General features: G+C 42.4%; 1 protein-coding gene across 1 annotated transcript in view; it reads left to right on the top strand.

Moving 5' to 3' along the window:
* The first annotated feature begins 396 nt into the window (after nucleotides 1-396).
* The window catches only part of LOC147728015 (uncharacterized), a 29,462-nt gene continuing 15,037 nt past the window's right edge, over nucleotides 397-14,821 (top strand). Inside the window, exon 1 of the mRNA XM_086963717.1 lies at nucleotides 397-644. Within this exon, the coding sequence (XP_086819843.1) occupies nucleotides 397-644 (248 nt within the window). The remainder of the gene's footprint in view (nucleotides 645-14,821) is intronic.

Below are 14,821 nucleotides of genomic sequence, written 5' to 3'. Positions count from 1 at the left end.
AGTGCTATGATGCAGCCAGCGCTGGTCATATCATAGTATTACATTTTGTTTATTGTGTGGAGGGAGACAAGAGGCAACACGGAGGGAGGGTAGGCATAAGGCAACATCGAGGGAAAAGAGTGATGGCAAGTTGGAGGCAACATGGACAACGGGGTGAGATGTAGCAGCTGGGAGCAAGCACACAGTCAACAAGGAATGGAGGCAATGGAGGGAGGAAGTGGCTGGGGCAAGCAACAACTCAGACAATGATGGAAGGAGGGAGAGGGTGGGTGGGGCAAGCAACAACACCGATAACAATGGAAGGATGGAGGGCAAGTGTGGGCAAGCAACACAGATGAATGATGGCAGATGGGGACAAGCTACACAGATGAGGGAGGGCGGGTGGGTGCAAACAACATGGACAAGGAAGGGAAGGAGGAACACGGAGGGGTCAGAAGTACACAAGAGATCCAGCTGGAAAATACATACTCTGTAGAGTGCTCAAATAAAAGAAACAAAGTAGCGCCTGAAAAAAAGAGCAGTGAAAGGACACAAATAATGTCTACATGCTCAGGGGAAGGACAAACATGTGAAGAGGAAGGAAGCCTACAGCAGCTGATCACTAAGAAGAAAGCAAATGAGATTGACAGTAAAGTCAATCAATGGTAAGCAATGGGCAGCTTCTAGGCCCACTGTTAGAAAACCAGCGGTCTCAATGAGACAGCACATGCACTGTCTAGGAAATACCTAAAAACTGTAAAATTAGTTTTGAATAAAACATTTAAGTTAACATAATATTAAAATAAGAAGTATACGAATCAAACCTCGTTTTCAGGAGCTTGAGAACATGGCACATGGACATTTTGTGTTGCAGTCTAGGAATATTTGGCTGACATTGCATGTTACATGAATGTTTTCTAAACTCATGAGAATACATTTTTATAATATTCATGATCCTATTTTGATGGTTTTGTAGGGCCAGGCTAATTTTGGGCTTCTTATAGAGGGCCTTGTGCTAGGTTTGGGCTTCTTTTTAAGGGGAGATTGTGCTTGTTTAGAACATCAGACCTGGCAAGACCGCAGCAGTCAGCAAGCAGAAGCAAACGGGGTGCAGAGAGATAGGTGGTATCTTGGGCACAGAGGAAGAGGCCCTTTCATAAGGCAATTGGTGTCATGAGGCCTAGTGATTTGGGGCACTTTTAGTATGTAGAGTGGGTGAGAAACAATAACGGGGCTTCTGTGGAACAGGGGAAGTGAAAGCAAGAGACAGATAAGCAAATCATCTGGGTAATTCCTGAGAGTTTATTCACTCATCTGCCAGCTGCAGTGCTTAATTTTAATGGGTGATTTCAAGTGGGGCCCACCAGCACTCATTATTTGCAGACCAGCACTTATTTTTCCTAATCAGACTTTGACTCTGAGCAAGAGAAAATATAACAGAAAAGGGGGGAAAGAAGGAGGAAGACAGAAAAAAAGGACAAAGAAAGAAAGCAATGAGGAAAACCTTAACAAGTGTGCTAAAGGCCAGTTAGTTTCTGGTGGTGGCTAAAAAAACATGAGGTGGAATTAAGACTACACAACGTTGGTATTCAAATTTGTAATTTTCAATTTATTCATGTGTGGTTAATTAAAAATTCTACACACATAATAAATGAAACACCAACGTATTACTATTCAATTTTACACATCATTCTATTTTAAAAACCTCCTAACATTTTTGATATTTTCTTAACAATATACCTACTAGTCCCTTCAATTATGATTTCTAGTTCAACTAACTAAAGCGCATAAGTTAATAAAGTGCAACAGACATACATGTTGCTGTAATAAAAAATGAATAGGTTGAATAAGTTGCAAAATTATTAAAGTCCTTGTCAATAAATTAAACAGTCATATTTCTAGTAGTTCTCAGTTCTCAACCAAAGAGCGCAGAATCTCTCCGATCTAGCCAGCAGCTTGATAAACAGTGAAGTTTCACTGCTATTTGCACGGCTGCAGCCAAAAAGTGCAGAATCTATCAGTGGATCTCTCTGGGAGTAAGCACTTGCTGAAAGGAGGAATGATACCGAAAACAGACAGTAGATTGTGTGAGAGTAATTCTACTTGAGTTAGAGTCAAAGCGATTGATAAGTATATATTTTTAAGAATTGGTAACAATAGATGTAGAGCCAGCTGTAGTGCCAAGCCAGACCTAAAAATTAAGATTATTTTATTTTCTCTTTAATCAGGAAAAATTGTGAACTCTTATAACATTTGGCCTTGTGTTAATACCCTAAACCACACCACTGTGGTTAACAATCTAGCATTTTCCTCTGGTCAGGAACTTTACTTTGCCTCACGGGAAAACACCTTCACAAAAATCTGATTTCTGAATCTGAAATATCTTATGTTCTTCATATTTTTCTATATTCCTTAAGAGTTCATATTTTTACAACTAAACTCTGTTTCCATACCCTTTATCATAGCAATACAGATGTGAATAATAGGTTCAAGTTTAGGGGAAGCTGTATCTTGTCTCTACAATTTGACTTTTTTCATAACTTGGAACCATATTATACTGTATTTGGTTGCCTAAGAGTGGCCAAATTCAGTTCTAGGTCCTATTTATATTTCACATAGAGGTTTAAAGTCTTAGCCACTAGTTCTATGTAAAACCTTTCCTTTGTCTCTGACTCAAACTCCGAGATCTTCCACAAAGAATCTAATTTCTCATTAATGTAGAAACAAGATCTGGTGGACGTTCCTTCTCCTTTTATTTACACATTTTCGTGCACATGTAATTGGATCTTATATGTGCAAAAAGTTATCTAAAGGTGAACATTTCCTGACTCTGATTCAGAAAATAACAATGACTGAGGGTTTGCTTCCGATGGGACTTCTGAATACATGCATTCTGTTGCATACTCACAAACTGCATTTTGTAGTACTAAAGTAAAAGTACTAGATACTCACAAACCTACATGTGAAAATCTCCACTTCCATCTTCCCTGTATATTCTATGGTGTGATCCTCACTCATGTAATTTGACGACTAAGGGCCCGATTCCGATATCATTCATAAGGCATACCGACCAAATCAGTTCCAGAATACTTTCCATATGACTCGGACCGGGGAAGTCCGACCGACTGAGTATGATGCATCCGTTTGCATCGGGAACCAATTTGGTCAGACTTCCATTGACTTTAGTGGGAGCCTGTGTTCCGAACGTAATCACAGGCTCCCATTGAAGAAAGGGTTGGCTGGGGAAACTGGTGCAGCCTGTGACAGACACCCCTTGGTGCCTGACACACTGTGTATGGTTGGAAAGAGGAGACCCGATTTGGAGGGCCCTGGGTTAGGGGGAGCCTCCTACAGGCCCCTTAATACTGATTCTGGCAACCGTTTTGTTCCGGGAAAAACCGAATCGGAAAGGATGTCCGACTCGGTCATCGTACCTGCTCACTTGGAAACCGAGTCCATAGAGCTATACGAATCAGCTCTGGAAAGACTTGTCCTGCCTGAATGCCTTTTGGAACCGATTCGGTCAGCCTTATGGTTTCCAGGCATTGTACTTGGTCATTCGGAAGTGTGTCCGAATCGGCTGGAAACAAGGGCTCCGGATCGGATTCGGCAAACCGAATCCGATTTGGAGCTTTTCTGACTGACATTGGAATTGACCCCTAAATACCAAATGTGAAAGGGACTCAGGGGATCGCTAGAAAATGGGGTCTACTTATTACTAAATTATATGGTTACAGGAAGAAGTGATTTAGGGATGTTAGGGAGGGGTTAGGAAGTGACAGGTACCACCCACAAAAGAATAAGTCCATTATATGTGGTCTATCTATAGGGGATTATCTGCTATGCACAGAAGATACCGAGATATACATGCATGTAGTATTCTGGAAATATACAATATATAGAGACGTAATCCTATTGCATTTTTGAGACTCATTAAAATTATTATGGAAATAGTAAATATGATTCTTGGGTCTATTCATTCCAACAGTTAGCAGATATGTACCTATTTGGGGTCAAGATAGTGTTGACAGGCCTTACTGTGCACTTAACAAAAGGCTCCAAACATAGCATACCGTAGCCTAAATCCTAGCATATCCTAACAACATTCTACATGACATTCTTTCAAACACATTAGCTACATTTCATATGTTTTTTAGGCAGTTCTGAGGAGAAACTTGCTTTTACAATACTCGAATGTCACCTACCTTGCAACACAAGCCCTCTTCAGCTTTCCAAACCTGGGAGATAAACTGCAAATTGCGTTTTCTTTCTCTTAGTTTCTTCTGAGTTTGAAATAGTGTGTATCCGCGAATGAAATACACCTACCGATGTAGCTGTCCTTTGAGTTTCTTTTAGTTTATATGAATATTGACACAACTAGGATTGCAGTCTACAATTCCATCTACAAGTTACTTATGGAACTTCATTGTTATGGTAATTTGTTGTCAATAACAATTCCAAGACCTGCAAATCCACCAAACATGCCAGCTGGTACACACCATAACTCAGGACAATGAAATGCAGCTGCAAACACCAGGAGATAAGATGGCACACCAGCAGGGACGCCATAGACCAAGCCACCTTCAAATCAGCCCTCTTTACCATCAACACCTCAAAGACGCATAAAAAAGATGCCCAAGCAAACTGCATCGAAACAAGTGGCAACCACACCAAGGAATTCCTCAGCCTTGTCAGAGAGTTCCTCTGCCCGACGGCCACTGAGAACACAATCTGCCCTTCACAGAAACTATGTGACACTCTAGCGTACCATTTCCACAACAAGATATCAATCATTTACAGGAACTGCAAACTCCAACCGACGGACCTCTTCATCCTCCTTACACCTACGGATGCCAACCCTGACCATCCGCTCACCACATGAGCACAGCTCATCATATAAACACCACAGCCATCATGAATCCCATCTACTTGGGAGCACCCATGTATCCTTCCCCACCCCCTCTTCAACCTCAGAAGCATGGATATCAGCAGCCAACTCCCCACCATCTTTAATGCATCCATCTCTGCAGCCATTAACCTTCAGCTCACTGAACACCTGGAGAGAAACAACCTACTCAACGCCCCTCAGTCCGGTTTCCAGGCCAACAACGGCACTGAACCACTCTGACCGCCACCACTGATGACATCGGCACCCTCCTCGACAGCGGAGAATAGGCATCCCTGATCCTCCTCGACCTCTTCGAAGTGTTCAATACCGTACCCCACCACACACTCATCAAGAGACTGCACCACATTGGAATCCATGGAGGTGCCCTCAGATGGATTGCATCATTGCTCACAGGACGAACTCAGAGAATCCACCTACCGCCCTTCGCCTAGGAATCAAAGAGAACCATCTGCGGCATCCCTCAAGGTTAATCCCTCAGACCCACCATCTTTAACACCTACATGACACTTCTAGCCGAAATCGTCAGAACCCATGATCTCAACATTATATCCTACGCAGACGACACCCAGCTCAGGAGACCTCTCCACGATGAGGACTAACTTCCACAACTACATGAAGAATGTTGTTGACTGAATGAAGCTCAACACCAACAAGACCGAAGTGCTGATCTTTGGGAACAACGGCTCCCCTTGGAACAACAACTGGTGGCCCGCCAAACTCAGATGCACCCCCGCATTGACAGACCATGCCTGCAACCTCAGCAACATCCTGGACAGCAAACTCACTATAAAACGACAGATTAACACAGTCTCCTCCGACTGCTTCCACACCACTCAAGCCCTGGACTACGGCAATGCACATTACGCAGGACCCACCACCCAACTTGTTGTGCCCTTGCACACATGTTGACACATGGAGCCATGTAGAGTTTGAAGACTTCTTTATTGGTTCCAGGTAATATTTTCATCAGACCATTCCAGCTCTTACACCAGCCCCACCAGGAGCAGCCTCACTGCTGCTCAGCCCATCTCCAACTGTCGCCACTCATCCACACAGGCACCCAGGCATTCTATTCATCACAGTCACACCAACATTCTGTTACCATTTCTCACACTGGCTAAACAGCAGGACACAGCTAGGCTGGATTACATTCAATGACACTTAAGAGGATATAACACAACTCTTGTGGCGACTCCAGATGATATAGAACTCATCCTCAAACTACCCAATCGGACCCACATCACCCCTTACCTAGGGAACTTCCACTGGCTCCTCGTCCAGAGAAGTTGTCCATTCAAGGTGTTGGCACACGTCTACAAAGCCCTTAAAAACCACCAGCATACATCAACCACTGCCTGAACTTCCACCAACAAGGAAGCATGCATAAGTCAGACCTTTCCTCAAGAAACCCTCTGCAGGCCCCAGTAAACTCCCTCTCATTGCTCCCTTTCCCCACCAAAGTACTTGATGCTTCAGAGACGTCCGCTCTGTCTCCCTTGTACAGACCCTACGCATCCGCTGCTTCGCCTGTGGAGGCCCCTCTTGTCCTATCTTGCCACCAAGTCCTGGAGTAGCCTTCCCCTTCACCTCCAGACATCACCCTCCCTGGCTTTTCCTCTGAGCCCAGCATTCTAGCACCTGGATATCCTCATGGGTGAATAGCAGCACTGTACAAGTACGCATTGATTGAATATAATAATTGTTTACCACCGAAGAAGCAAAATTAAAAGTGGAACTAGTTCATGATAATGCAATTTCTCTGTAATATGATAGGGCATTTGCAAGAATATTTGCATACAAGTTTTAGCTGTATCATGGAGTAAGGCAGTTATTGATTAAAATAGGATGTAACATTTGATAAACCTCACATGGGAGAATGACTTAGCATTATTTATATTATGTATTAGCAGTTTATTTAGCACTGACGTGGCACAATCGGTCACAGAGACCTTTACATATGAACAGTTTTGTAAAAACAGTAGAAGACTTAATGTAATATATAATACAAACAGCAACTGTATCGCCTATAACAATTTCTGCATAGGGTGAATAAGATATGCAGTGGATAGACTTTGGTAGGATTAAAACATTGTCAGAAACAGTACTCAAGAGCTACCCAGCAACGTGCCTCCCATTGCTGACAGAATGAGCTAACTGAGACACAGACATATCTGAGGATAGTTTCCAAAATTATGTAAAAAGGTTGAGTTTTGAGTTCCTTCCTAAAACTTAATAGATTATTGTTTATTCTGAGCTGAACAGGGAGAGTATTCCACAATTTGGCGGGGAAATAAGCAAATGAGCGACCTCCTCCTCCCATTCTCTTGATTCTAGGGTCGTCAAGAAAGGCGAGACTGGACTGTTGTTGTGAATTCCCAAAAATATGGTTTTATGCGTGATGCAAACTATTTTAAAGATGCCTATGCTCTTATGGTAAGCCATTTCAATGAGATCAAGATTGGTGAGAAGTGGTCGCACTTTCTTTTGCTCATGGACAAATAGGCTGCTGCAAGAATGATTGCTTTGAAGGGGAGCTAGCTACAGTTTGGGGCTACCTGAGTAAAGGGGCTTTATTGCTAGGTTGAAATCTGGATTGAGCATAAAAAATTTTTGTCCAAGCAGCAATCTAATTTTAAATTGTGCTCCCTTTGTTACAGCATTGGTGTTCTTTGACGTTAGGAATTTTGTCTAAGATGACGGCAAGTGATTTGGTAGATTCGGTAATAGAAGGGTTACCTTTTCATACCATGGCCCAGAGTCACAAAGTTTAGTGTACGGTTAGCACTACTTTTTTAATGTTAAGCCGGCACTAAACCTTTTTGGGGGTTAACAAACCAACTCTAAATGGTATAAGCATTGGTTTGTATGGCCAAGTGGTGCAAAGCAGCTGAAAAAGCTGCTTTGCGTCACTTTGCATCTAGGGGGCATTATATGGGTGGTCTGTTGTTGTTCCAAGGCAACCACACATGCTTTTTGACGCTAAACTCTGTCTACTATTATTATTAGACAGTGTTTAGGGCCAAAAATGATGCCATCGTAAAGCAGGCGTTAAATGGAGAAATGTTTTGATTACTCCTTTATTTCCTGACATTGTATGCGTGGTGCACTGTGCAGCACACATACAAATTAGGAAAAGCTTTGAAGTGTGTCTAGGCATAGTATTTTGTATAGGAATGGTAACCTTCCTGTATAAAACGTAGGCTAGACTCAGGCACTCACCCAAGCACTATGGCGCTAAGGTGTGTACCTAGGGGTAAAGCAGCTGAAATCAGGGCCGGAGCTAGGGAGAGTTCAATAGCTCTGTGAATATGGAGCTCTCCTGCTCTCTCCCTGTCATGCAACGCACAGTTTTCAGAATCTGGGCCGATGAGTTGAACCTTGTTTGAATCGGAATGGGGTTTTTGCAGGGATATCAAGAGGGAATCAGTTGTACGTAGGTTAAGCTTCAAGTGGTATTTTGACATCCAGGCTTAAATGTCCTCAAGAACTTAGGACGATAATTCAACAACTTTCAGAAAGGAGATTTTCAGAAATAGCTGGGTGTCATCTGCATAAAAGTCATATGAAATTGCAGAGCAACTGAGAATTGAGGCTTTTGGTACAAGTAGAAGTTAATGGGAGACACAATGCACACCAGTGGAACCCTGTTTTGGATTCCGTTAGAGAAAAAATTGCAGACTGACATACACTGACACCAGTTGTTAAGTGCAATTAGAACCATTCATCTCCATTTTGTGCTTGAGAATTTTCAGGAGAATGAATGATCCACTGCAAGCAATGAAGGTAGCTGGTAACTCCAGGAGCATAAGGAAGCAAGGGTAATCTTTATCAAGGATGTAGAGAGCTACTTTCAACTACTTTTAAAGTTGCAGTTTCAGTCCTGTGTCCTGGCCTGAAGCCTAACCTGAGCACATCTATTAAGCTTTCTTTCTCAGTGAAGTGTTTGAATTGGTCTCAGTTGAACTTGTCGCGTTCTAATCTAGGACCCTGATCAATATTGTGACCTTATGCCCCTATACGGCTATAATCCCTTTGTACCCCTATAATGGCTTAACCGATCAAATGCAAAATTCAGAAACTCGTCTCTGGCCTAACACGAACAGAGCCACATTTCAGAATCACTTCCTCTGCAGCTTCCTCTGTAGCTCATTAGAGCAAATGACACAGCAGAAGCCACTATCTAAGATTCCTAGACTACACTCCGAGTTCTTCAACAAGATAAAAACTCAGCAACCTGGGAAAGCCCCACTTGCTATGTTTTGATTAGTAATAGAACTCTAATGAGAACTGAAAGACGATTACTTCCTAGTGACATCTTTATTGACGTCTTATGTCCAAAAACTTACGTCAAACCAGGCACCTTTCAGGTATAAATATTACCAACGTTGCCTTAAGCAAACGCTGAAGCTGAAGCTATCGCTGCCCTGCTGATACTGATGCTATCACTGCCTTAACGACATCAGCGAGCGATGATGTGGTGTACATAGGAGCAGAACAGCTGTCCCCTTCAGAGCCCAGCAGATGCAAACTGCCTGCGGACGCTGCCCCTCCTCTTCCTCGACGCGCTGAGAGAGACGCTGTCTTTTCTCCTGCAGAGAAATCCAGCTCCGGCGTTTCCAGCCTACTCTTGCGAGTGACTGGGATATCGAGTCCCTGGAAGGAGATACCGTACCTCCAACATTCTATTTCAGAGGTAAGGTGTTAACTAAACCCTTAGAGAGAATTCTTGAAGCAAACCTTGGCAAAACCAACTTAACTAAAACTGCTACTTACTTACTCCCTCCCAAGTATTAGGCTTAGGTCAGGTACACTGGGGTAGGCGTAGTTAGAAGCACCAGTTGAGTACGTTAGCCTAATGTATATATGAATGTATATATGTTTTATTCATTTTAAGCCATTGTATGGCTAAGAAACCATATCAATGCTTTCACAGTATTATTTCGCAATACTCATCTTACTGTACGCACTTTTTACAATAACTAGTCTTGCAATTGTGGCAATTCATTTCTCTTGCATGAGAAGAAAGACTGTTCAATAAATAATACTTTTTATTGAAAACGCTCGTCTCTCTATTCTCTGCACTTTTGTGAAAGTAATCTGCACAAAACTGACTGAGTAAAATAACTGTCTATTGTTTCACACGACTCTAGAGATTGACTCTTATTCTAAGGAGCAAAGTTGTCATGTTTATGCGGTTGTTGGAAAACTGAATCCCTTCTTTTCTGTACCAGGGAAGCTGATCACTTCCTATTCAGTCAAGAAAGTTTCCAGTGACCTCTGAGCTAGTTGGTAACAAACCCAATTAAGTTTAGCATAGTCAGTGGAGACCTGGAAGATCCGCACTTCTACGACCATACTACTGTTTATGTTATTCCAATGGGCAGGGCCTATTGGAAAAATAGGAACTACACTACATGGCGCCCAAACGTTTGGTAAGGTGATAAACTAACACAAGACGTTAGAGTAACTCACTCGTGCATTTTTCACACAGACCCCTTTCTCCCGTAAATACTCCAATATACGTCTGGAGTGGGTGAAAGGTTAAAATCCGCCCGACCTTAGTAGGAAGAGATTCCTATGTAAAGCTCTGGTTTATTCAACGTTGAAGGATACAGTGTTCCAAAATATTGTGCACCTAATCTTTGTCTCCTTGGAGACCTGCTCTGCAAAACCTTTCTGACAATAAAATGTCAGACACTGAAAACGGAACCACTGGGGGTGCAGTAAATGCGACTCAGCAGGGTCCCGACGGTGCTACTGAACCGGGTGCAATAATCATCCCGGCACATTTAAGAAAATCTATAACGTCAAAACTTATAGAAAATGGACTGACCACACAAGGTGGCTCAGTCGTCTTCGTGATAGAGGCACACGAATATCGGCAGACAGAGGTATTCTATTCTTGGATAAAATTTCCAGCGGCAAACACCGCAACACACGAGTTCCACTACTACATAGTAGGGGATCCACCGGAAGAGTACGCTCCTTTCGAGGAGATTGAAATTCCATTAAAATTCCAAGAGCACCTGCTCTGGTTTAAAGGCGCCCTAAAACACAATGATCATATTACCAGGCTCAGTCCACTAGGTAGACCAGGAGCAACGTGGCCGGTTCTAGCCAGCTACACACCACATCCGGACATTGATAAAATGTCAAGTGAAGAACTCTTAGTTAAAATAAGAGAATTAACAAAGGCATATAGAGAGTTAGTAAAATTATTTGTTAAAAATAAATCAAACACTCCTAAAAAGAGCATGGATGGAAATAAACAATCCACTCCCAAAGAAAAAGTTTTCCAGTCCAGAGGAAGGTCTCCTCGACGGAGGGAAAGAACTCCGACTCGAGAACACCAGTCTCCCCAGAGGGAGCCCTCTGAGAAAAGATATAACCTTAGAAATAGGGATAATTTGAAGAAGCCTGATAGATATCAAAGTATTGATACACGTCCCTCTCGATATTTTTCGCAGAAATCGGAATGAAAAGGACGGTCAGACCCAGGAGAGCACACCAAGTCCAAAGACAAGGAACCTGCTCAAAGTAAAAAGTTACAATTTCCGAAAAAGAAGGTAGCCAGTATTAGATTAATCGAACATGCCGAGAATACTGAGGACACAGTTGAAAAACGGGGAGTGGGCACAGACAATGTTAGACAGTGCAGCAGAAATCAGTATAGCTCGCAAGATCCTGATGAGTCATCTGGAGACAGTGGACACGAATGAATACATTCAGGTTGAAACTGCTGACACCAGAGTTAGCGAGCCCCATAAGATATACGAAATAACATTGGGTATAGAGGGTGATAAGACTAGGAAAATAAGAGGTCTATTTTGGAATAAACTCTCAAAAGGCTATGATATTCTGTTAGCTGAAAAGATTGGCCCCCAGAGTTTGTCAGGGAGTGCCCTCGTGGCGAAGAAATGATTATGCATGACTTCTCGATTCACATTCCGATTCACAAAAAATATACTTATGCAAGGAAATGGGCAGTGGCCCAGGCACCAGCATTATATAAAAATCATGTAGGATGGGATGAGGACTCTCCTCCTCACAAAATCCAGTTAAAAAATCAACCAACAGCACGAAGGCAGTATCCCATTAAGCAAGAAGCTAAAAAACAAGTCAGGGAGATTCTAGATCAACTTGAATACCAGGGGGTGATTGAAACATGCACCTCTCAAATGAACAATCCTTTGTTTCCTGTCTCCAAACCAGACAATTCATATCGTCTAGTTTTGGACTACAGACACCTTAACGCATGTTGCAAAACATTTGCAGTGCAAAATTCGCATAGTGCTGCACTAATGAATAACATAGTTAGGAAAAAATATAAAATGACATTAGACATATCTAATGGTTTCTTTTGTCAAAACATTGCACCAGAAAGCAGATACTTGACTGCTTTCTCAGTAATGGGGTCTCAGAAAAATTTCTGTAGGCTCCCACAGGGATTCAAGAACATCCCAGGACTATTCTCAGCCAGAGTAACAGAGTTACTACAAATATATGATGATGAGGCATTATCTTACGTAGATGATATCTATCTCAGAGACGACGACTTGGAGACTCACTTGAAAAGAGTGAACACCATTATACTTGGGTTCGCAGCAGAGGGTTACAAATTCAGCTTTAAAAAGTCTTGAATTGCCCATCTGACAGTATTATTTTTAGGATACGAATTATCAAGTGAAGGAAAAAGCCTAGCGGACAACTTCTTAGAGAAGTGCGCTGTACTCCAAGCTCCAAAAACGCTGAAGAATTTACAATCGATTCTAGGTTTCCTGAATTTCGGTAGAACATACATTCTAAATTACACAGAGAGGGTTAAACCTCTCTACGAACTAATTAAACCTGATTTTAAACCAATCAATTGGACTCAAAAACACACAGAAATTTTGAGATCACTGCAAACAGACATGTTAGCAAAAACAAAATTAGATACACGTGACAACACATGCAATCTTGTAATCCGAGTCATCCCAGGAAGATGCGGATTCACGTACCTAACCTTTAATGAGGGAGAAAAGGTACCAATTTCAATTAAATCTCACTTGTACACACAAGCAGAAAAAACATTGAGTCTCACAGAAAATACTGTGAAAGCAGTGGAAACTGCATTAGCAAATGAAAGGAAACTAGCACACGGCAAAAGGATCAATATCCTCACAGCGGAATCCGCCTTCGAGGTGCTATTCAGCCCAGTAAACCTGCCTACAGTGTCACTGGATCCGAAATGGATACAGTGTGTAGATTCTCTTGGAACGGAAGATGTGAAATACAATTCGAAAAACTGAATGATTTAGAATATGAAGAAGAATATCCTCTGCCAATCGAACTTCTGCCTCTCCCACAGTACACCTGTATAATCTATACAGATAGATTTGTACAGCAGTTCAACGTAGAGAGCAAATCCTACGATGCAGCATACGCGATTGTTAAAGGTCGCTGGCTGTGCGGTAAATTCAGACCGAAAATAACAAAAACTAAATCAGTTAGAAACTGTTCGGCTCAGAGAGCTGAAATCAGATGTTTAAAGATGGAGCTTGAAAATGCAGAACGTGAATTCCCAACACTTATCGTGTGCGATTCTCATTTTTGTGTCAACTCTTACAATAATAAGTTGCAGAGCTGGATTGAAAATGATTACAAAGATGACACTGGTGCCACAATAAAGCATAAAATGCTTTGGAAACAGGTAGCTCTTTTACAGAAAGAACTACAAAAGACTCACGTGATACACACTCTGAGTCATCAACGTGATGGCGTTCACGTTGCAGGGAATTCATTGGCTAATACAGCCACAGCGGAGGCCACTAAACCGGCTTCCGTAGCCACAAAAAAGCGTTCAGAAAAATACATAGACGGGGAAACCATGCTGGCAGTCAAAACGTCCGTAAAAGGCGACTGTGCAGCACTACCCGAGAACTATCCACTCAATTATGCATACGTAATCGATGCAAACTCCGTTCCTTTTGCTCGAATCCCTGGAGTGGGGGATAGGGTAATTCCAAACATGAACCGGAGAAAGTTATTAATAGCAGACGCACACATGGGTGAAGGTCCAAGACACATACAGATGAGGGAATCTCTGAAAGAATTACAATCAGTATACTGGTGGCCAGGAATGAGCCTACACCACTACAAATATGTAAAGAACTGCCCGGACTACGACAGAGATCGCAGCAATGAATCAAGCGCATTAATGCCATGGTAGGCATAATGCTGTCTACCTGCCATCCAGCGTCCTATTAATCATTAAGGCTAGATCCACTTAAAAAATGTGGCCCCAGCGCTCGGCTGACGCCAGAACGGTTATAAAAGATCTGCGAGTCTTTATCGGCACATACTCAATTGCCATGTTCCATTCTGACCAGGGTCCTGCTTTCAGCTCTCGAGCCTATAAGGAGGCCATGGCCAGCATGGGCGTTGGATTGCGGTATTCTTGTCCGTCACACCCCGAAGGGAACAATGTGGTAGAAAGAAAAAAACGGGACATAAAGCAATCTATAACAGCGAAGGTATTAGGTTCGGGTGATGGGTGGGTCAAACATTTAATAAGTGTCCAGTTAAGCCTAAACAACTTGCCAAGAAATTCTCTAAAAGGTTTCAGCCCATACGAACTACTGTTCTGAACTAGAATGCGAATTCAGGACTTAGATAGTCAGGTATCAGTGGTAGAAGATAAGAAAACAGACTTTGACATCAAAGATCGTTTGGCTGTTTTACAGGACTTAAATGAAACAAGAAAATCCTTAAGCAACATAAAGTTAAAGCAACAGCCAGCTACCACTGACGAGGCACCACCAACCCCAGCAAGGCCTGTCTGGATTCCAAAGATTGGGGATCTAGTCAGAGAAAAAATAGCGGTGAAGAAGGAATTTGGGCCTTCTTACAGAAAAGCAGTACCTGTCTTAGCAATCAAAAGAACAAGAGCAG

This window comes from Lissotriton vulgaris, chromosome 3_1, assembly GCF_964263255.1.
Source record: "Lissotriton vulgaris chromosome 3_1, aLisVul1.2, whole genome shotgun sequence".
NCBI lineage: Eukaryota > Metazoa > Chordata > Amphibia > Caudata > Salamandridae > Lissotriton > Lissotriton vulgaris.
This window is presented reverse-complemented; position numbering and strand designations above follow the sequence as displayed.